General features: G+C 47.4%; 1 protein-coding gene across 3 annotated transcripts in view; it reads right to left on the reverse strand.

Moving 5' to 3' along the window:
- Positions 1–22073, reverse strand: part of LOXL3 (lysyl oxidase like 3) — a 125112-nt gene that overhangs the window by 65153 nt on the left and 37886 nt on the right. For 2 of the 3 annotated variants that reach the window (XM_086964404.1, XM_086964403.1), the window contains exons 6-7: positions 14608–14770; positions 6356–6599 (exon numbers count right to left, since the gene is read on the reverse strand). In XM_086964404.1, the coding sequence (XP_086820530.1) occupies positions 6356–6599; positions 14608–14770 (407 nt within the window). Of the gene's footprint in view, positions 1–6355; positions 6600–14607; positions 14771–19038; positions 19195–22073 lie in introns of all 3 variants that reach the window. The other variant, XM_086964405.1, reaches the window with a different exon arrangement.

The following is a 22073-nucleotide window of genomic DNA, read 5'->3' on the forward strand; positions in this document are numbered from 1 at the left end:
GTACCTACAAGTACTTGATTGTTTCGATCACTTTTGTCTAAATTTGTTTCCAGCTCTTGAGACCTGCGTCGTCACATCTCAGTGTTACTCTTCAGAGCACTTGTAACTATATGATAATGAAGTCTATATTTGTTGCAACTGTATGCCAGAAGCAGTTCATGAGTTCCACAATACCAGGGACACAGCATATTGTGGATTTTTACATTGTGCCATTGAAAACCATTATGTCGTAAGTGAAGCAGCGACAATCATGTTCTGCCTCATATCTGTGGCACCATTCTGAGCCTACTATAGGGTCAACAGGCTTTTTCAGAGCGGATTTCAAGGTAGATGGGAACATGTGCTCAGAAAATGGCCAGGATTATACCTAACGTAAAGTGTCCTTATTATTCCACAATGTGAAGTGTTCCCATTAAAGTCTGTGATTCAGTTGTATGTAAATATTATACAGCTAGCCAAATTGTGGACCCGTGCTAGAGGTTAAGGGCCAGATGTACTAACATTAAGAAGACCTTTTTCCTAATTATGATTCTCTCCAAATCGCAACTTGGAAATCGATATTCCTAATTTATGAAACTCCTTTGAGTTACATTAGCGACTCCTAGTGAGTTGCAAATAGACCGACCTCATGCATATTAAGGAGGTATGTTGCAATTTGCGACCCATTAGGAATCACAGCCATCACAGGGGTAGTAGACTGCTGAGGTCAGCAGACCATCATGTCTGTGATTGCTTTTTAATAAAGCAATCTATTTTATTTTTTTAAATGCAGCCCGTTTTTCTTACAGGAAAACAGAATTCATTCAAAAAGATTTTTTTACTTTGCAGTTCTATTTTTAAGAGTAAGCAGTGGTCCCTGGGACCATTGCCTGCTCATAAAACATATTTGATTTCAATTCGCAAAGAGGAGGGCGTCCCCTGGGGGCCCTTTCCTATTTGTGAATGGGTTACCCCTCCTGCAAGGAGTTGGTAAAATATGAATGCTTTGCTACCGTAATTCAGTTGCAAAATATTCATACAACCAGTTTGGATTCGGTATTCGGACCATAGACACACCCCTTCCAAATGTCGAATCGCAAACACGAATTGCGATTCAGTAATGTGTTACCAAAGCTAAATTTGTGTTTGTACATATGCAAAAGCATTTTTGCAGTCTGAAGCAGCCCGGCCTGCAATTTCCGACCGAAGAAATGCTCTGTGCATGTGGCCCTTAGTTCTTGGTTTTCTAATATTAGGAGGTCCAAATTGAGGCACATCAGCAGTGCCCTTGTGGGTGCCAGTAATGGAACTGCAGTAATGGAGTGAAGATTTTGATTTACCTGTTTCACAAGGTTGCAGGTGATGATTGAGCTGAACTAAGATAGCTGCGGGTGTCTCACTACTGAATTTCAGGGGATGCTGTGGTCTGGAGTCTGGTGGGGGTGTGTAAAGTTGTGGGTTGGGTTTATGTGCACTCATTGAGTTGTAGTTTTCTCTATTGGAACCCATATGATGCTGGTGAGGGACAGTACTTCCTGCACACCTGTAGCTTCATTATAGTGCTGTAAGAAGCTGCTGAAGGCTCATGGTGCTTGGGTAGAAGTGTTGTGTTTGTGTTCCTGGGACTTCATTGGATGTGATAGAGCTTTTTAGCTTCTATGTATGAACTAGGAATGTAGTACATTGTGAAGGGTGTAACTGGACAGAAGAGGGGGAGCTGCAGGATGGTCAACTCTGCTTTGCTGCTGGTACCAGGCCTCAAATATGAAATGAGCATAAAAAATTAAAGTGATGGATGGAATGCTTGAATTAATCTAAGCCACTGACAATTGCTCCGAGGCACATCCCAATCCACCTTTTACTGCCCACCATGACACCTCAGCCATGTGCAAATGAGCCTTGACCTTGGTACCTGTCTGAAGAGCCCATAATAATTAAGGGGTACATTGACAAAATTGTCACCAAACCTGATGCAGTACATGTGCAACACAAGTTTAGAAAAGTAACAATTGTTGTCAAGGGGCAGGTTAAAAATATACTTTGTGATGTGATTCAGGAGAGAATTATACAACCGATTAAAACCTCAAATTGTATTTTACCAGTGGTGATCACAAAGAAGTCACACGGACATCTTAGATTTTGTGTTGATCTTTGCTGTGTAAATCAGAATAAATTAGTTGATAACTAACCTCTACCTAATATCAATGAGCAGGAACATCAATACTGCATTGAAGATAGTCCTGGGTGGCGGAACATCCAAGCGTAAGGTTTATCACATTCCCTGCCACACTGGCAACTTCTAGATGAAGATGCAGTGACACTTCCTGCACATAAACAATCAATTTAAAAAAATGATGTTTTGCAACTTCTATGTGTGCTGTATTAAGCAGGAAACGGAAGTTTCAAAGTGCCATTTCAGATTGTACTGAAGGGACACCTTCCTGCACATAAACAATCTTCCCTCTTCCCCTATAATGCAGGCACCCTATAGTGCAAGGGTGTCTGCGATGGGGCTGGGAGGCTAAAATTAGCACCAGCGCAGGGGGAAATGCAGGGCTACACCGTATCCTTAGAAATACGATGTAGCCCTTAATTTTGGAAATGGCAGAGTGCAGCGTTAAGCCAAGGTGGCTAACACCGCACCCCTCCATTTCCTCGTAAATATACCCCAAAATTGTTTAACTTGACATATAAGAGCCATTCAGGTCAGACTCTAATGTTAAAAGGGATTAAAGAAAACTTTTGGTTGGGTGTGTTGATTGCTGCGATGGAGGTAGAGAGATTAAGAGCTGGGAAGCAAGTTGAGACAGCGGAAATGCATGATCCTGATAAAGCTTGGTATAGTGTGTGAATGGATTTTATTGGGCCTTTGGGTTGTGAGGAATTAATGTTCACATTACTCATCATGGATGTAATGGATTTACAATGGTTGAATGATATGTTTCTCTAGGCGATTACCACCAAAGTAACTTTTAAGGTGTTGGGGGGTATCTTTAAGGAAGAGGGCTATCCCTGTATCCTTATTATCGACAATGACATTCCGTTTGAGGTCAGAGGAAATCAGAAAGTATTTAGAGTTTGTGGCACCTGGGAAATGAAATGGCAGAAAGGACGAACAATATGGTAAAGGGAACCATTCAAATGGCACGGCAGCAGAGGGGCTGTTACATTGTTGGGGATGTTAAGTGTTTTGCCAGTGGCACATTGCTCTACAAAGAGCAGTGTCGCCAGTGTGGTTCTGAGAATTCTGGACCCTGCTATTATATGGTACCGAGGCTCCACACTCGTGTCAGAGAATATCAGCATATTATGACGAATTTGGTATCGGCAGACCGGTAATGATTGGGACATTATACCTATGCATTTGCTTCACGATTAAGTGACGCAATCACCTTAAAATCGTACTTTCTGTCTTGAACCCTTGGGTTCCATTTTGTGAGCGGCATCCATCTTGTGGTTGCCCTTACATAGTCAATTAACCCAGGCCGAATTCGATCTGAAAGGACACGTCCACCTTTTCTGACTCCTCTGTGACCTGGGCGAGCTGACTCCACTGCCTCCAGCCAAACCTGTTCGGGCAGTCCTCATCCCAATGGCCGAGTGAGATTAGCATCAAGGCACAACATGTCATAAACCATTTACCGCATACAAACCACGCTTTATCATACACACACCTGTCCCTGTTTCTTCTTTATGGCTAGTTTTACAAGGAGGAGGTGCCCGATTTTATTGGGGTTTCATGGATATCTGATGGAAGTTCTGGGCCTGGCTGGGTAATCTATCACGAACTGGACATACGAAAATGTGGGCTTGCCATCATGACTTTGCTTTTTCATTGTTGTGAAAATATGTATATGGTTGTACCGTAAAACAAAGAATTCTTGCCTGAAGCTGATATTTTCGTATAAAAGCAGAAGGCTGGTTCAGTAAAAACGAACAGTCTCCTGAGAATATACACACCATGCTGTTGTACTTCTAGGACACTTGTTACTTGGTTGCAGCCAATAAACTCGATCCTTGACATCACCTAGAAGACTCTGTGTTCTGTGTTTCTGTGGTCCAAAACAGGAAGAACTAAAGAGGTCTCTGGGTGTTCCCGCTGGCACCGCCGGGTTCCTAAAAACCCGGTACCTCACCAGCACTGGTCCATTTGTTGTGATATAGGGAAGGACAATCAGTAAAGAAATGATTCCTTCATGGAAGAAAATTCTAATTGGTGAAGAGGTAACAGCTTTCTCTTGCAAAGTGAGGAGATAGTTGGCAACATCAAGGTGGGACATTGGGTCAAAGTGAAGGCAGGACACATAAGAAGCGGGTTGACAATATTTTGTGGCCCATATGGAGTGAACGAAGTGCATGAACTGGATGTGGTTTGGAGAATGGTGGGAAGTGAATTTGTTGGAGAGTTGTGTTGTACAGTAAAGTTGGGAAAAGTGTGTGGATCAAGTGTAGAATTGTAGTGGTTACATGATAATGCGTGACAACGAAGTTCTAAGGACATTTACTGAGAGTGAGATCACTGACTTGAGGTTACAAGGTAGTAATGCTACTGGTGGAGATGGCAATGCAAACAGGAGCTTGGATGCTCCGAGGGATGAAACCATCTTCGAAGGGTACGAACTGGTGAGAGTTCCTAGGTCTTGTAGACCTCCTGGATATTTACATGATTATGTAAGACAAGTTTGTATTTTTCTATATCATGTTTCTTTGTTGTTTGCTCCATAGGGTGAAGATGTGCTATGGCTTAAGTCTTGGCAACAACTTAAAAGAATGCTTTGCTGTTAATGTTCTGTTTGCTGTGTTTGGCTTGATGTGGGGATTCCAAGCTAGTCGGTTGTAGGCTGGTTAGCTAGGGAGCACCACGCTTGGGTCCTTGCCTCTCAATAAACATATTGAAATCCTCTTATTGCGGTTTCCTGCATACAAAAAACCTCTATAACACAACTATCTTTCTGAGCCAGGGTATACTGGGGGTGCCTCTACCTTTCTAACAAGCTGTCTTCCTACACCCTGGAGTAATGGAGCAGTCACACATGTATCTTTACTGCAGAGTTCTCCTCCAACACCCGTGTATAATGGGGCCACCATACGTGTACTTTTATAACAGGGCACCCAGATTTCCTCAGTCATGTCCCATGCATAAGAATCCATTGACACCGACCCGCTGTTTCATGCATGTGTGAACCACAAGCAAGGTTTTGTCATGCACATTCCTCACATACAGCTTTACCACATGCCACGTTATGCACTTATATTTTAGCCCCAGGTACATACAAGACCACTGAATGCTCTGCCTTCTGTGAGTGAAAGAAGAGTTGCAAGTCTGGGACATCGCCGTCAGTATTGCCCAAGGTTGTTGTTATGTTATAAGGGCAAATGTTTCTTATAGAACAAACTATACAGCTGTTACTTACCTTAGCGGACAGCCAATGAGAAATCCGTGTTTAAACATGGCTCTGCCAATCAGTACCAAGGATTTGTTGTAATAATGGATCAACCTTGTAGAGGACAGGATCAGATCTATAAAGTCGATGATTTGTGTCACCATGGGGCATCCCAATAGAGCACTTTGAAGTAGGACAAGACGATGCGCGTGATGGGCTCCTAGAGGTGAAGTGTGGTCAGCTATATTGAGAGGTGACTTTGTCTGCACAACACCTACAAGCCCGTCTGTGCAAGTGGCCAGTCCCAATTCCTGACGTCTTTTTGGCAAGTCCATCTTACACACACCTACTCACCGGTCGTTATGTCAATTTGTATTGTTCATACATCATGTATTCATGTTTGTTTTTGTTCCTGTAGCTAATTTAACTTTCAGGCTAAGCTTTGAAGAGATGGGTGTTTTGTGATGCTAGACTGGTGATGAATGGGTAGTGCAGCGTCTGGATGTGGTAAACCCTGCTCTGCACCTGCATGTTGGTGAGATAACGTGAGCCACAGAAATCCTCAAGACCTACTCTGAGCAATGGCTATAGAGTTCATAGGAGAAGCAGGGTGCCTGAGGGACTGGTGTGCTCTGAAAAGCCACGCTATTGTGATCGGTGAGAAGCTGTTGTCTTTCTTACGCCAGAGTTGAGTTATTCTGCATGGCTAAGTGTCTTTGAGAACCTGATTCTGAATTCTAGTAATGGATACAATAACCTCATGCAGGCAGACTTAGATCTGACAGATCTTAGCTTGATGTCTCGGCCATGTTATGCCAATGCTGACATCTTGGTGCACATGCTGTTAGGAACCCACCCACACATCTGCTGAATGGATCTGGTCTAAATTCATCGGGAGGGAAGTGCATGCACAGTTCTGGGCCCCACCGCCAGCCTCACAGCCACAAGCCTCACATAGTCCCCCCACGAACCATGGTGCGCCCCCCATTTACCTATGGCATTCGTGCCACACCCAGGAGTGGCGGCCGGCCTTGGGGCGGAAGTCGGCCCGCCCGTTGTTGTGGATCTGGGAGGAGAAGCGCAGCAGCCGTCGGTGGCCGTAGGGCCAGTTGGCGTGGCGGGCCGTGCTGGACAGGCAGTTCTCTTCGGCGGCGCAGTAGAGCATGTGCAAGGGGCGGTCTTCGATGTAGGCTGTCTCCTGGACCAGGTTGGCGTGGAGGAGGAGATCAGAAGCGGCTGTAGGAGATGAGAGACAGAGAGAAGAAGGTAAAGATGGGGTCTGGCCACTGGGCCCAGCTCAATACAACTATAGCTGCATGTAGAAGCCCTGTGGTGATCACCCCAAATCATACCAGCATTAGTGGGGCTACAGGGGTGCTTTATTGCTGCAAAGGACATCTTTTGGGAGCGATAAAGGTGCAGAGGCAACTATGTGGAATATTCTACTAAGTCCACCCTAAACTAGCAAATGGCATCCTCTGTTAAGCATTGAGACATAGATAAACTTTTTGTAAATTCATTTGTCTAAACTGCTTCTCTTGTCTTCTTGCTGTTGTTTCAAAATGTATGAGACAAGTCAGAGCACAGAGTGTACCCTGGTGTATCTCACAGTGTCCACTGCTTGCACATTTTCTATTTCTGTGTGTTTCTGGCTACCCCTGGGCAGGGAGTGGAGGCAGAGGAGGGATGGTCTTGCAATACGTTCTTGGGAGGTATCAGGTAGCGTACTGAAGCTCACCTCGAAGCAGCCTGTGGATTAGTGGCTACTTCTTTCGCTTCCTCACTGTGGGACCAGCACTTCACCATAAGTCCATGTTGTTTGTGTTTCAAGGGATGTGCTAAAAGCACCTTTCACTGGTTGGACTTCAGACTTCAGTCACATCAAACTATGTGTCCTTCTTGTATCCGGACGGGTAGGGGGCCTTGTCTAGTGTGATGTCCAAAGACGCCTTCAGTCAGATGGACATTACTCTGGTTTGTAAAAAAAATGCTAGAGAGCAAGAGCGCCATGTCTTAGTGCCCAGCGCTAGGGGAGAGAGCAAGAGGACCATGTCTTAGTGCGCAGCTCTGGGGGAGAGAGCAAGAGCACCATGTCTTAGTGCGCAGCTCTGGGGGAGAGAGCAAGAGCACCATGTCTTAGTGTGCCGCATTAGAGGAGACAGCTAGAGCGCCATGTCTTAGTGCGCAGCTCTGGGGGAGAGAGCAAGAGCGCCATGTCTTAGTGCCCAGCTCTGGGGGAGAGAGCAAGAGGACCATGTCTTAGTGCGCAGCTCTGGGGCAGAGAGCAAGAGCACCATGTCTTAGTGCGCAGCTCTGGGGGAGAGAGCAGGAGCGCCATGTCTGAGTGCGCAGCTCTAGGGGAGAGAGCAAGAGCGCCATATCTAAGTGCGCAGCTCTGGGGGAGAGAGCAAGAGCACCACATCTTAGTGCGCAGCTCTAGGGGAGAGATTAAGAGCACTATGTATTAGAGCACAGCACTAGGGGAGAGAGCATGACATCTTAGTGTACAGTGCGAAGGGAGAGAGCAACAGTGCCATGTGTTAGTGTGCCATTCTGGGGGAGAGAGCAAGAGCGCCATGTCTGAGTGTGCAGCTCTGGGGGAGAGAGCAAGAACGCCACGTCTTAGTGCGAAGCTCTAGGGGAGAGATTAAGAGCACTATGTATTAGAGCACAGCACTAGGGGAGAAAGCATGACATCTTAGTGTACAGTGCGAAGGGAGAGAGCAACAGTGCCATGTCTTCGTGTGCAGCTCTGGGGGAGAAAGCAGGAGCACCATATCTAAGTGCGCACTGCTAGGGGAGAGAGCAAGAGTGCCATGTCTGAGTGTGCAGCTCTGGGGATAGACCAAGAGACCATATCTAAGTGCGCACTGCTAGGGGAGAGAGCAAGAGCGCCATGTCTGAGTGTGCAGATCTAGGGTAAAGAGCAAGAGCACCATGTCTTAGTGCGCAGCTCTGGGGGAGAGAGCAAGAGAGCCATGTTTTAGTGCACAGCTCTGGGGGAGAGAGCAAGAGCGCCATGTCTTAGTGCACAGCTCTGGGGGAGAGAGCAAGAGCGCCATGTCTTAGTGCACAGCTCTGGGGAATAGACCAAGAGTACCATATCTAAGTGCGCACTGCTAAGGGAGAGAGTAAGAGCTCCATGTCTTAGTGCGCAGCTCTGGGGCAGAGAGCAAGAGCGTCATGTCTTAGTGTGCACTGCTAGGGGAGAGAGCAAGTGCGCCATGTCTGAGTGTGGAGCGCTAGGGGATAGAGCAAGAGCACCACATCTTAGTGAGCAGCTCTAGGGGAGAGATTAAGAGCACTATGTATTAGAGCACAGCACTAGGGGAGAGAGCATGACATCTTAGTGTACAGTGCAAAGGCAGAGAGCAACAGTGCCATGTCTTAGTGTGCCGCACTAGGGAAGAGAGCAGGAGCACCATGTCTTAGTGCCCAGCTCTGGGGGAGAGAGCAAGAGCGCCATGTCTGAGTGCGCAGCTCTGGGGGAGAGAGCAAGAACGCCACGTCTTAGTGCGAAGCTCTAGGGAAGAGATTAAGAGCACTATGTATTAGAGCACAGCACTAGGGGAGAGAGCATGACATCTTAGTGTACAGTGCGAAGGGAGAGAGCAAGAGCGCCATGTCTTAGTGCATAGGTCTAGGGTAAAGAGCAAGAGCTTCATGTCTTAGTGCGCAGCTCTGGGGGAGAGAGCAAGAGCACCATGTCTGAGTGTGCAGATCTAGGGTAAAGAGCAAGAGCCCCATGTCTTAGTGCGCAGCTCTGGGGGAGAGAGCAAGAGCGCCATGTCTTAGTGCATAGGTCTAGGGTAAAGAGCAAGAGCTTCATGTCTTAGTGCGCAGCTCTGGGGGAGAGAGCAAGAGCACCATGTCTGAGTGTGCAGATCTAGGGTAAAGAGCAAGAGCCCCATGTCTTAGTGCGCAGCTCTGGGGGAGAGAGCAAGAGCGCCATGTCTTAGTGCGCAGCTCTGGGGGAGAGAGCAAGAGCCCCATGTCTTAGTGCGCAGATCTAGGGTAAAGTGCAAGAGCGCCATGTCTTAGTGCGCAGCTCTGGGGGAGAGAGCAAGAGCGCCATGTCTTAGTGCGCAGCTCTGGAGGAGAGAGCAAGAGCCCCATGTCTTAGTGCGCAGCTCTGGAGGAGAGAGCAAGAACCCCATGTCTCAGTGCGCAGCTCTGGAGGAGAGAGCAAGAGCCCCATGTCTTAGTGTGCAGCTCTGGGGGATAGAGCAAGAGCGCCATGTCTTAGTTCGCAGCTCTGGGACAGAAGGCAAGAGTGTCATGTCTTAGTGCACAGCTCTAGGGTAAAGAGCAAGAGCACCATATCTTACTGTGCAGCTCTGTGGTATAGAGCAAGAGCGCCATGTCTTAGTGCGCAGCACTAGGGGATAGAGCAAGAGCGCCATGTCTTAGTGAGCAGATCTAGGGTATAGAGCAAGAGCGCCATGTCTTAGTGTGCAGCTCTGGGGGAGAGAGCAAGAGCGCCATGTCTTAGTGCACAGCTCTGGGGGATAGACCAAGAGAACCATAACTAAGTGTGCAGCTCTAGGGAAGAGAGCAAGCGCGCCATGTCTTACTGCGCAGAGCTAGGGGAGAGAATTAGAGCACCATGTCTTAGTGTGCCGCATTAGAGGAGACAGCAAGAACGCCATGTCTGAGTGTGCAGCTCTGGGGGATAGAGCAAGAGCGCCATGTCTTAGTGTGCAGCTCTCGGGGATAAAGCAAGAGCGCCATGTCTTAGTGCGTAGCTCTAGGGTAAAGAGCAAGAGCACCATGTCTTAGTGTGCAGCTCTGGGGGATAGAGCAAGAGCGCCATGTCTTAGTGCGCAGCTCTGTGGTATAGAGCAAGAGCGCCATGTCTTAGTTCGCAGCTCTGGGGCAGAAGGCAAGAGCGCCATGTCTTAGTGCGTAGCTCTAGGGTAAAGAGCAAGAGCACCATGTCTTAGTGTGCAGCTCTGGGGGAGAGAGCAAGAGTGCCATGTCTGAGTGTGCAGCTCTGGGGGAGAGAGCAAGAGCGCCATGTGTTAGTGCGCAGCTCTGGGGGAGAGTGCAAGAGCCCCATGTCTTAGTGCGCAGCTCTGGGGGAGAGAGAAAGAGCCCCATGTCTTAGTGCGCAGATCTAGGGTATAGAGCAAGAGCGCCATGTCTTAATGTGCAGCTCTGGGGGAGAGAGCAAGAGCGCCATGTCTTAGTGCGCAGCTCTGGGGCAGAGAGCAAGAGTGTCATGTCTTAGTTCGCAGCTCTGGGGCAGAAGGCAAGAGTGTCATGTCTTCGTGCACAGCTCTGTGGTATAGAGCAAGAGCGCCATGTCTTAGTGCGCAGATCTAGGGTATAGAGCAAGAGCGCCATGTCTTAGTGTGCAGCTCTGGGGGAGAGAGCAAGAGCGCCATGTCTTAGTGCACAGCTCTGGGGGATAGACCAAGAGAACCATAACTAAGTGTGCAGCTCTAGGGAAGAGAGCAAGCGCACCATGTCTTAGTGCGCAGAGCTAGGGGAGAGAATTAGAGCACCATGTCTTAGTGTGCCGCATTAGAGGAGACAGCAAGAGCGCCATGTCTGAGTGTGCAGCTCTGGGGGATAAAGCAAGAGCGCCATGTCTTAGTGCGTAGCTCTAGGGTAAAGAGCAAGAGCACCATGTCTTAGTGTGCAGCTCTGGGGGATAGAGCAAGAGCGCCATGTCTTAGTGCGCAGCTCTGGGGGAGAGAACAAGAGTGTCATGTCTTAGTGCGTAGCTCTAGGGTAAAGAGCAAGAGCACCATGTCTTAGTGTGCAGCTCTGGGGGATAGAGCAAGAGCGCCATGTCTTAGTGCGCAGCTCTGGGGGAGAGAACAAGAGTGTCATGTCTTAGTGCGTAGCTCTAGAGTAAAGAGCAAGAGCGCCATGTCTTAGTGTGCAGCTCTGGGGGTGAGAGCAAGAGCGCCATGTCTTAGTGCCCAGCTCTGGGGGAGAGAGCAAGAGCCCCATGTCTTAGTGCGCAGATCTAGGGTAAAGAGCAAGAGCGCCATGTCTTAGTGCGCAGCTCTGGGGGAGAGAGCAAGAGCGCCATGTCTTAGTGCGCAGCTCTGGGGGAGAGAGCAAGAGCCCCATGTCTTAGTGCACAGCTCTGGAGGAGAGAGCAAGAGCGCCATGTCTTAGTGCGCAGATCTAGGGTATAGAGCAAGAGCGCCATGTCTTAGTGTGCAGCTCTGGGGCAGAAGGCAAGAGTGTCCTGTCTTAGTGCACAGCTCTAGGGTAAAGAGCAAGAGCGCCATGTCTTAGTGCGCAGCACTAGGGGATAGAGCAAGAGCGCCATGTCTTAGTGCGCAGATCTAGGGTATAGAGCAAGAGCGCCATGTCTTAGTGCGCAGCTCTGGGGGATAGACCAAGAGCACCATATCTTAGTGCGCAGCTCTGGGGGAGAGAGCAAGAGCGCCATGTCTTAGTGCACAGCTCTGGAGGATAGACCAAGAGAACCATAACTAAGTGTGCAGCTCTAGGGAAGAGAGCAAGCGCACCATGTCTTAGTGCGCAGAGCTAGGGGAGAGAATTAGAGCACCATGTCTTAGTGCGCCGCATTAGAGGAGACAGCAAGAACGCCATGTCTGAGTGTGCAGCTCTGGGGGATAAAGCAAGATTGCCATGTCTTAGTGTGCAGCTCTGGGGGATAAAGCAAGAGCGCCATGTCTTAGTGCGCAGCTCTGGGGGAGAGAGCAAGAGTGTCATGTCTTAGTGCACAGCTCTAGGGTAAAGAGCAAGAGCACCATATCTTAGTGTGCAGCTCTGTGGTATAGAGCAAGAGCCCCATGTCTTAGTGCGCAGCTCTGGAGGAGAGAGCAAGAGCGTCATGTCTTAGTGTGCAGATCTAGGGTAAAGAGCAAGAGCACCATATCTTAGTGTGCAGCTCTGTAGTATAGAGCAAGAGCCCCATGTCTTAGTGCGCAGCTCTGGAGGAGAGAGCAAGAGCGCCATGTCTTAGTGCACAGCTCTGGGGCAGAGAGCAAGAGTGCCATGTCTTAGTGCGCAGCTCTGGAGGAGAGAGCAAGAGCCCCATGTCTTAGTGCGCAGCTCTGGGGGAGAGAGCAAGAACGCCATATCTTAGTGTGCAGCTCTGTGGGATAGAGCAAGAGTGTCATATCTTAGTGCGCAGCTCTGGGGCAGGTGAGCAAGAGTGTCATGTCTTAGTGTGCAACTTCAGGGTAAAGAGCAAGAGCGCCATGTCTTAGTGCGCAGCACTAGGGGATAGAGCAAGAGCGCCATGTCTTAGTGTGCAGCTCTGTAGTATAGAGCAAGAGCGCAATGTCTTAGTGCGCAGCTCTGGGGGAGAGAGCAAGAGCGCCATGTCTTAGTGCACAGCTCTGGGGGATAGACCAAGAGAACCATAACTAAGTGTGCAGCTCTAGGGAAGAGAGCAAGCGCACCATGTCTTAGTGCGCAGAGCTAGGGGAGAGAATTAGAGCACCATGTCTTAGTGTGCCGCATTAGAGGAGACAGCAAGAGCGCCATATCTTAGTGTGCAGCTCTGTGGTATAGAGCAAGAGCGCCATGTCTTAGTGCGCAGCTCTGGGGGAGAGAGCAAGAGCACCATGTCTTAGTGCGCAGCTCTGGGGTAAAGAGCAAGAGCGCCATGTCTTAGTGTGCAGCTCTGGGGGAGAGAGCAAGAGTGCCATGTCTGAGTGTGCAGCTCTGGGGGATAAAGCAAGATCGCCATGTCTTAGTGCGCAGCTCTGGGGGAGAGAGCAAGAGCGTCATGTCTTAGTGCGCAGATCTAGGGTAAAGAGCAAGAGTACCATATCTTAGTGTGCAGCTCTGGGGCAGAGAGCAAGAGTGCCATGTCTTAGTGTGCAGCTCTGGGGGATAGAGCAAGAGCGCCATGTCTTAGTGCGCAGCTCTGTGGAGAGAGCAAGAGCTCCATGTCTTAGTGCGCAGCTCTGGGGCAGAGAGCAAGAGTGCCATGTCTTAGTGCACAGCTCTGGGGGATAGACCAAGAGAACCATAACTAAGTGTGCAGCTCTAGGGAAGAGAGTAAGCGCGCCATGTCTTAGTGCGCAGAGCTAGGGGAGAGAATTAGAGCTCCATGTCTTAGTGTGCAGCTCTGGGGCAGAGAGCAAGAGTGCCATGTCTTAGTGCGCAGCTCTGGAGGAGAGAGCAAGAGCCCCATGTCTTAGTGTGCAGCTCTGGGGGATAGAGCAAGAGCGCCATGCCTTAGTGCGCAGCTCTGTGGAGAGAGCAAGAGCTCCATGTCTTAGTGCGCAGCTCTGGGGCAGAGAGCAAGAGTGCCATGTCTTAGTGCACAGCTCTGGGGGATAGACCAAGAGAACCATAACTAAGTGTGCAGCTCTAGGGAAGAGAGTAAGCGCGCCATGTCTTAGTGCGCAGAGCTAGGGTAGAGAATTAGAGCACCATGTCTTAGTGTGCCGCATTAGAGGAGACAGCAAGAGCTCCATATCTTAGTGCGCAGCTCTGGGGGAGAGAGCAAGAGCGCCATGTCTTAGTGCACAGCTCTGGGGGATAGACCAAGAGAACCATAACTAAGTGTGCAGCTCTAGGGAAGAGAGTAAGCGCGCCATGTCTTAGTGCGCAGAGCTAGGGGAGAGAATTAGAGCACCATGTCTTAGTGTGCCGCATTAGAGGAGACAGCAAGAGCTCCATATCTTAGTGCGCAGCTCTGGGGCAGGTGACTTAGTGCAAGAGTGTCATGACTTAGTGTGCAACTTCAGGGTAAAGAGCAAGAGCGCCATGTCTTAGTGCGCAGCACTAGGGGATAGAGCAAGAGTGCCATGTCTCATCACATACAGCGATGCTCTGCTCTTTCCCTTTCATGCGATGCAGCAACTTCGGTTGATGTGATGCATGGTGGTCTACTACTAAATTTGCCCTAAAGGTCTTTTTCCTTTTCTTCTGCTTGTAAGGTAGTAATACACAATCCCAGTGACTAACACTGTTTGATCCAGGTAGTGACATCATTGAGATGCAAATACAGACCTTCACAGAGCAATGTCTACAATAATGATAGCTGGTAGAGTGGGACAAGGGACACAAAGACACCTGGGAAAAGAGCTTGTTGTGAATCCACCAACAACATTGTTTGCAGCTGAGGTGTCATATTCAGGGGTAGTGACCCGTGAACTGCCTCAGCTTCTCTGCAGTCCCCTCCACCCTCGTGAGGGATGCCTTGTCCTGCTCTTGTACCCCTCCGTCACCCTCATGAATGACCATTGTGAATCCATCACCCAGGGAGCTCCTGCACATGGGGGACACCCAGCCTTACTTTCTGAGCAGATGACGCCGGCGGCGAAGCGAGACCCCGTCTTCTTGCAGTTGACGTTGGCACCGTGGTTCTGGCAATGGCTGAGGGTCATCTCCGTCCCCGTGCACTTCACGCCACTCAGGATCATGTCCGTCACGTTGCTTGCATCCCAGTACCACGTTTCCTTGGGAAAGTGAGATTGAATTATCACTAGTTAAGGCCGAGCAATGGACACAGCAGCGTGCAGTATCACAGCGGCATAGTCTGCTCTACGCGGCTTGCCTCAGTCTACGTTTACACTTCTAGATACCTCTAGATCATTAAGCAGACCCTCCTGGGGAATCTGGGAACACATAACACTTTACAGATCCTTCTGCTGATGACCTCATCTCTGTTAGACAACATGTTTCATCAACAATGCTCACCAACCAATCAGATTACACTTTACAGATCCTTCTGCTGATGACCTCATCTCTGTTGGACAACAACGAGTTTCATCAACAATGCTCACCAACCAATCACATTACACTTTACAGATCCTCCCTCTGATGACCTCATAGTTGGACAACAATTTGTTTCATCAACAATGCTCACCAACCAATCAGATACACTGAACTGATCCTTCTGCTGATGACCTCATCTCCGTTGGACAACAATGTGTTTCATCAACAATGCTCGTCAACCAATCAGATTACACTTTCCTGATCCTTCTGCTGATGACCTCATAGTTGGACAACAATTTGTTTAATCAACAATGCACACCGACCAATCAGATTACAATTTACAGATCATTCTGCTGTTGACCTCATCTGTGTTGGACAAGGATATGTTTCATTCAACAGTGCTTTGCAAGTACATTGGGCATACCTTCCCAGTTTATGTTCCCTTTCTTACACCAACTATTCTTTTTTAAACAAATGTTTGAGTAACATTCATGCACATTCTAGAGGGCATTATTATGACATAAATGCCCTCCACTTATCATAGGACTTTGCTTTTGGCTGAGGAAGAAAAACTTTGATGTCAATACATTACTGGATGATATTGACCTGCAGAGTAATGATTCATGTTGTAATTTATAGTCTCCACAAATCCAAAACCATGAGTATATAATGACCAGTGAACAGCATGCTCAATGACTTTAGAATTGCTGATCCTTCCGGCAGCAACAGTGTGTTACTACAGGGTGAAATACTGGACGGTGAGTCGTTTGTGCATAGACACAAAGACACTTCTTATTCTGAGTACTTCGCCAGGTGTAGAGATACCAAATTATTAACCGCCATTTACCAATTTCTTGAAGACTTCTGACTCTAGCGAATCCACTCAGTCTCTGGTCATGAGTGTGCAGCTGCTCGGCTGCAGTCTGTACCTTCTGAACTCTCTTGGCATTCATTGGTACCGGTACACAGCCATGACCCTGCAAATTTGTTCCTCAGAGCATCCGTTGGGCGATGTCTACAGACCGCTACACTGACTGAAGAATTACAGATTTGATGGGAACGATGGGCTCTGTCTATTGGTGCAATTTCCTCACTAATATCCTGGATGCAAAACTTACCGTGGCGCCTCCAAGCAGTTTGGCTTTATAAAAAACAGTGTGTGGTCATGATCGGACCAATCGGTGTGAGGAGTACTTGCTCGGGGTGTTATCTCACCTCTTGACGGTCCTCCACTTTCAGATCCAATATATTGAAGACCCTCTGCTGATTCTGCAAGTAATTAACTTATAAAACTCATTATTGCTGCACTGCGATGCAGGCAGAGGGCAGAAATGCACCATATTTACTAAGATATGATGCGTTCCAGCTCCCTCTCTGTGCTGGCGCAGAGTGCAGCCCACCACTAACGCAGGCATCCTTGCCTCATGAACATAGACCAGAGACAACAGATCAGGTCTCTAAACAGATTGGTACATTAGAAGGCAATTATAAGCAAGACAAATCAATCCTCTGCTTGTATGTATATTCTTGTATTTGTGCTTTTCTTTATAAATAAACAGAAAGACGCAGTATTTGTGGTTTGCCTACATGAGACTTCTTAAGGGCACCACAGCGTATATGGGCAGGAATCAGCAATCAGGATCTACAATGCCACTAAGAACAGTCAACAAGTCCACTGACTTCTATCGGTAAGAGTGTGTGGTTCACAAGGCTGGTTTTGAGAGACACTCTGCCGAATACGGCTTGGACAGGTACTTTTTCAATTTCTGACTCTATGGCTTGAAACGACCTTGTGAACCACACAGCTTTACCAACAGTCGTCTGTGAAATTGTTGACTGTTCTTTGTGGCGTTCTGGATCCTGATTTATGAATCCCGCCCTTACACTCTATGGTGCCCTGAAGAAGCCTCATGGAGGCGAAACGCGTTAACAGCACCTTTCTGCTTATTTATGAAGAAAAGTACGAATAAAAGAATATACATAGAAGCAGAGGATTACGTTTTCTTGCTTATATTTGGCTTATATTGTAACTCTCTGTTTAGATATCTGATCTGTTGCCTTTCAACTATGTGTAAATGATTCTAATGTTTGACCTATTGGTGGCTGGTCGACAGAGGTGGGCAACTTTTTCCCCTGTTTATAGTGATAACTTCTGGTAGTGCAGCACAGAGTCCCCTAACTGTCAGAATCTGTTCAGTATTCTTGCGTCATACTGCAGAACAGAGCCATGCGAGACACCACATGAGTTGTCTGCAGAAGAGAAGCGATACAGAACAAGAGAACCTTTTGAGATAGAAGCAACGCAAACCAAGCAAAGACCTTGTCCTGACTTCCGATGAAGGAAAGTTGATTGACCAGGAGCGGGTGGTCCATGGATCCAGAAGTATCAACCTCTGCTGTGGCCATTGTCAGCTTCGATACGGGACTCAACAGCTCCAGCTAGCAGACCTGTCCCTGTGTTGCATTGGGGCAGAAGCCCACTGTGGAGTCATCTGGAATGTCGCCGTGCTCCAGGCAGTGACAGGAATATTTAGCTGCTATGAGAGTGAGGATAGTAACGTAGATTCAAGGTAAAGCTTTTTGAAAAGAAGGATGATGACAGCTTTCTTAAACTTATCCTAGAAGCATTAAAAATGTCCTATAAGGAAGGGTCAAGGAATTCCTGGAAAGAAGTTTGACAAGAAAGATGCCAAGCAGTGAACCTGCGCACCAATCGTGTAATGGATGTGAGGTCGAATCCTGATCTAACAAAGAAGAAGACCATGACGAGGAAGTGGGACCTGTGATGAAGTAAGTAGAAAGCCTGAGTTAGTGAGGCTCGAGATAGAGCTGTACATTTTCAATAAAAGAATTGGCCATTTGATCACAAAACTCTTATGAACAAGGGAGTTCTAACCTGTTCCCTCTTCTGTGATTCACACAGGGCCCGATTCACAGAATGAATTTAAGACTCAATCCTAAACTTACTACTATTTTGGTATTCAGAGAATGCACTCTCTACTTTTGGCATTCACAGAATGAACTTACTACTTTTGGTATTCACAGAAGTTAGGATTTTGTCTTAAGTTTGTCTTAAGACAAACTTAAGACAGACTTAAGACAGACTTAAGACAGACTTAAGACAAACTTAAATCAGACTTAAGAACGACTTAAGACAGACTTAAGACAAAATCCTAACTTAAGTCTGTCTTAAGTCTGTCTTAAGTTTGTCTTGAGACAAACTTAAGACAAAATCCTAACTTCTGTGAATACCAAAAGTAGTAGTTCATTTTGTGAATACCAAAAGTAGTAAGTGCATTCTGTGAATGCCAAAAGTAGTAAGTGCATTCTGTGAATACCAAAATAGTAGTAAGTTTAGGATTGAGTCTTAAGTTCATTCTGTGAATCGGGCCCACACTTCCTAACAAACCTGATATGACACAAGTATACACGTGTCTAGAGTTTTTTAAAGCCCACCTCATCATAACTCAAAATATTCTCCTCTAACATGAATTTGGGGTATGTCCTATTAACCTTTTTCGAATCTTATTTCTCATGATTGCTGTTCCAAATTGAACACACCCTTGTAAAAGGGATCTGACTGAGGTCTCGTGCAGTGGTAATTATCGCCCCACGACCCTTTCTTGTAGGCTACAAATCCCTCCACATATTTCATCAGTAGAGTACATGAATGACCAAACGAGGATGAAGCGAGCATCTACTCCAATCCATGTGGCTGGATATAAGAGGGCGGCTTAGAGCGCAGCTGGCACAACCCCTTGATGTCCTTCCATGGTTGGCACCTACCTTCCGTCTGCACTACGTGTCCCACGTAGAGGACCTCCAATAACCATCAGGATGACTCCATTCTGTGATCCATAGAGGATCCTGTCCTAGGTGTCTGAGAGGTTAAATTGACACATTCAGAGGTCGTCCTCCTCCCTCCACATCACATCCAGAGGTCAGGACAGGCTGGTAATGTTGGTACCTGGCGCTGGTCAGGTCTCAAGTGTTGTGTCTCATCACCTACCGTCACAGCATGCAGGGAGTATCCGAGGCCGAGCTGACGACATGCCACCATGGCTTCCTTGGTAGTCCAGCCTTCACTGCAGATTGTGCCCCATTTATTCCCTCGTTTAACCTCCACGCGGCCCTCATTGGTGGTTCGTCCTCCTACTATTCGAATCTGCGAAGAAGCCCTGAGGGGTGTCAGCAAAAAAGTGGCCTACCTTTCTGCAACAGTTCTCACCACGTGAGGGGGTTGGGGATTTGAGCATTCATCTGTTTGCACCGTACCTTGCACACACAACGCAGAGCAATACAATCCAATAAGCAACACCACCATGTCACCAGGGCACACTCGCACGCAATACTATGCCCACCTACATCATACTCCTGAGACACAGATCACATAGTTCAGAAGAGGCACCATCCTACATCCATCAGGCAGCATACATCACATAAACAGAGCCATCTAGTCCTACAGACATCTCTAAAATAACTCAGAGACACATTTCACACAGTGCAGTGCACCCGCGACTACGCTTCGGGATGTATTGTATTGGCATTTATATAGCGTACTACTTACCCGTAGGGTCCCAAGGCGCTTCGACCGCTGCGAAACCCTTCCTGGCTTCCCTGAGAGATGGTCCCTTAATGGGTATCTCCAGGGTGAGACCAGGCATCCCCGGCGGTCTGGTGGGGCCGTTAGTGAAGATGAGGCAAGCTAATGCCCAGAGTTGCCGAGTGTGATCGCTGATCAGAGTGGGCACCGAGGCGAGAGAATTATCGAGTCCGCTGACCCTGGTCCAGAAACCTGCCGCGCCGGGAATTGAACCCTGGTCCCGGGCTGTCCTCTGCTCTCGGGTCTGCCGCCTTTAACCAGTGAGCCACACTATTGTAGATTATAGTACAAAGCAGTCTAGTCCTATTTCAACTACAGCATGATCAGAGACATATCACGCAGTTCAATAGAAATATCATCCTTTTTCCATCGGGGCACAAGTGCAGAGGAAATAAAAACCTTTAAATCCACTGTACGTACATTACCGTACCAGACCAGACCAGACCATATCAGACCACACCGTACCACACCACACCGTTCTGTACCGTACCACACCACCCAACAGCACACCATACAATACCACACCAGACCACACCATACCATACAATGCCATGCCATACAATGTCAGGCCATACCATACAATGCCATGCCATACAATGTCAGGCCATACCATACTAAACCACCACGCCACACTGCAAAATGATGGTAAAGACCTCTAACTCCATTATACCCCAGGACACACAGCACAGAGTAGTTAAATGTTTCTTTGTACACCATCACAGTGCAGGAACGCACATTACTGAGCCCACACCTAGGGAGAGGGCATGTGCTCACGCCACCTCCCCCGCTACTTGAACCTGCCATTGAGGTGCAAATGGCCAATTGGAAGAAGACGCAGGAGGCCATATCCGTGCCATTTAATGGATGACACAATTCCAGGTGCAAGCAAGTGAGGTTTGGAAGGTGTGGGGGGGGCACAATTCCAGTTGCCGTGTGCTTTCAAGTGGAGGGTTGGAAGTGGGATTACATGTGCTTAGATGGTGTAACTGCCTGGCTGTCAGGTAGAGGACATCACATTGTCTGTGGAAGTATCAAGTATACAACTATCCCCACTTGGACTTTGGGTCCACCCCTGGCCACGCTGGGTAGTCACCACCCACCACCCACCACCCAAACTTCCTATTGCATATATATTGGGTGAGATTTATTTTTGAATTAAACCATAGATTGTATGTTTTTTTCTTCTTTACTTTCACTTTCAAATGTTGTCTCTTCTTTATACATTAGTAACAATAATGTTATTCCTAACATTTGATCTTTAGTGTTTGTAATTAAACTGCCTTCACTAAGGTCCATGCCAATTAACTTTCAATCAATTTCCAGAATTCTGAGATGTTTTACTAATTGGATGGCCAGTCATTTGAATATTAATATTCCATACAGTGATGCTAAATTAAAAGCAAGTAGAAACTCTAAAGTAGAAAAGACAAGTAAAATCTGTGGTGTTTTCTTCTTCTTTCATACGTAGTTTTTATTCTTTGTGTACATCACACATCTTGATACACATAGAGCAAAGAGAGGTAGCCAACGCGTTTCGTCCTTTGGACTTTTTCAAGGCTAGAAGGCCTGGGAAACCATACTATGTCCAATGCCGAAATCGGGGCAGGCTTATCACGACCTCCTTGACCTTTTTTGGAGTTTTTGCGGTTTGTCTCAGCCTCAGACCTTGGGGGCTACTCGTCAGTGATGTTCATAGGTGGCTGTTGCACAATGTTCCTACTTCTGGGGTTATGGTTCCTCAGTGACCCAAGTATATGCAGAACAGACTCTTCTAACTAGACGGCTTGCAGAAGCATAGACGTAGCTGAATCTAGCACGCCCGAAAAACTACAGCCTCTTCCCAGCACGGTTTTCGGTCTTTTACTTTTTTGGATAAGAACTTCTAGCCTTGAAAATGTCCAAAGGACGAAACGCGTGTCGGCTGCCTCTCTGTATGGATTTCACTTGTCTTTTCTACTTTAGAATTTCTATTGTATGGACAACTAAACGTGTGCTACGGTACTTTTTTGCTGTACAGGCTTATCCCAAGAGTTCTTTTTGTAGAGATAAGGAGTAAAGAGGTCCCAACCCCTTACTAACTGGAAAATGAGCGTAAATTCTCTTTTTTTTGGTTCTTGCCCTTGACAGGGGTAACCCTTAACCCCCTAATGTAAGCAAGGTTCAAAAAGTTTGTATGGGCAAGATTTGTTTTGTCTGTTTTTTCTGTAAAAAATTCCAATCACGCACTGTTTTTTTTGTAAGGTGTTTATAGTAGTATTGACACTCTATCCATAAGAGTGAGTGGAAGAAAACAGCCAACACGTGTTTCACCCCTTACATTGCCATCCGGCCTGGGGCTTCCTCAGGGCGAGTAAATTAACTCGGGTTATCACTCAACGCTGTATTGGAGAAAAGTCTTTGGATTCTTTAAGTCACAGCATGATGCGGGTCTGGCAAAACTG

This window comes from Lissotriton vulgaris, chromosome 3_2, assembly GCF_964263255.1.
Source record: "Lissotriton vulgaris chromosome 3_2, aLisVul1.2, whole genome shotgun sequence".
Classification (NCBI taxonomy): domain Eukaryota; kingdom Metazoa; phylum Chordata; class Amphibia; order Caudata; family Salamandridae; genus Lissotriton; species Lissotriton vulgaris.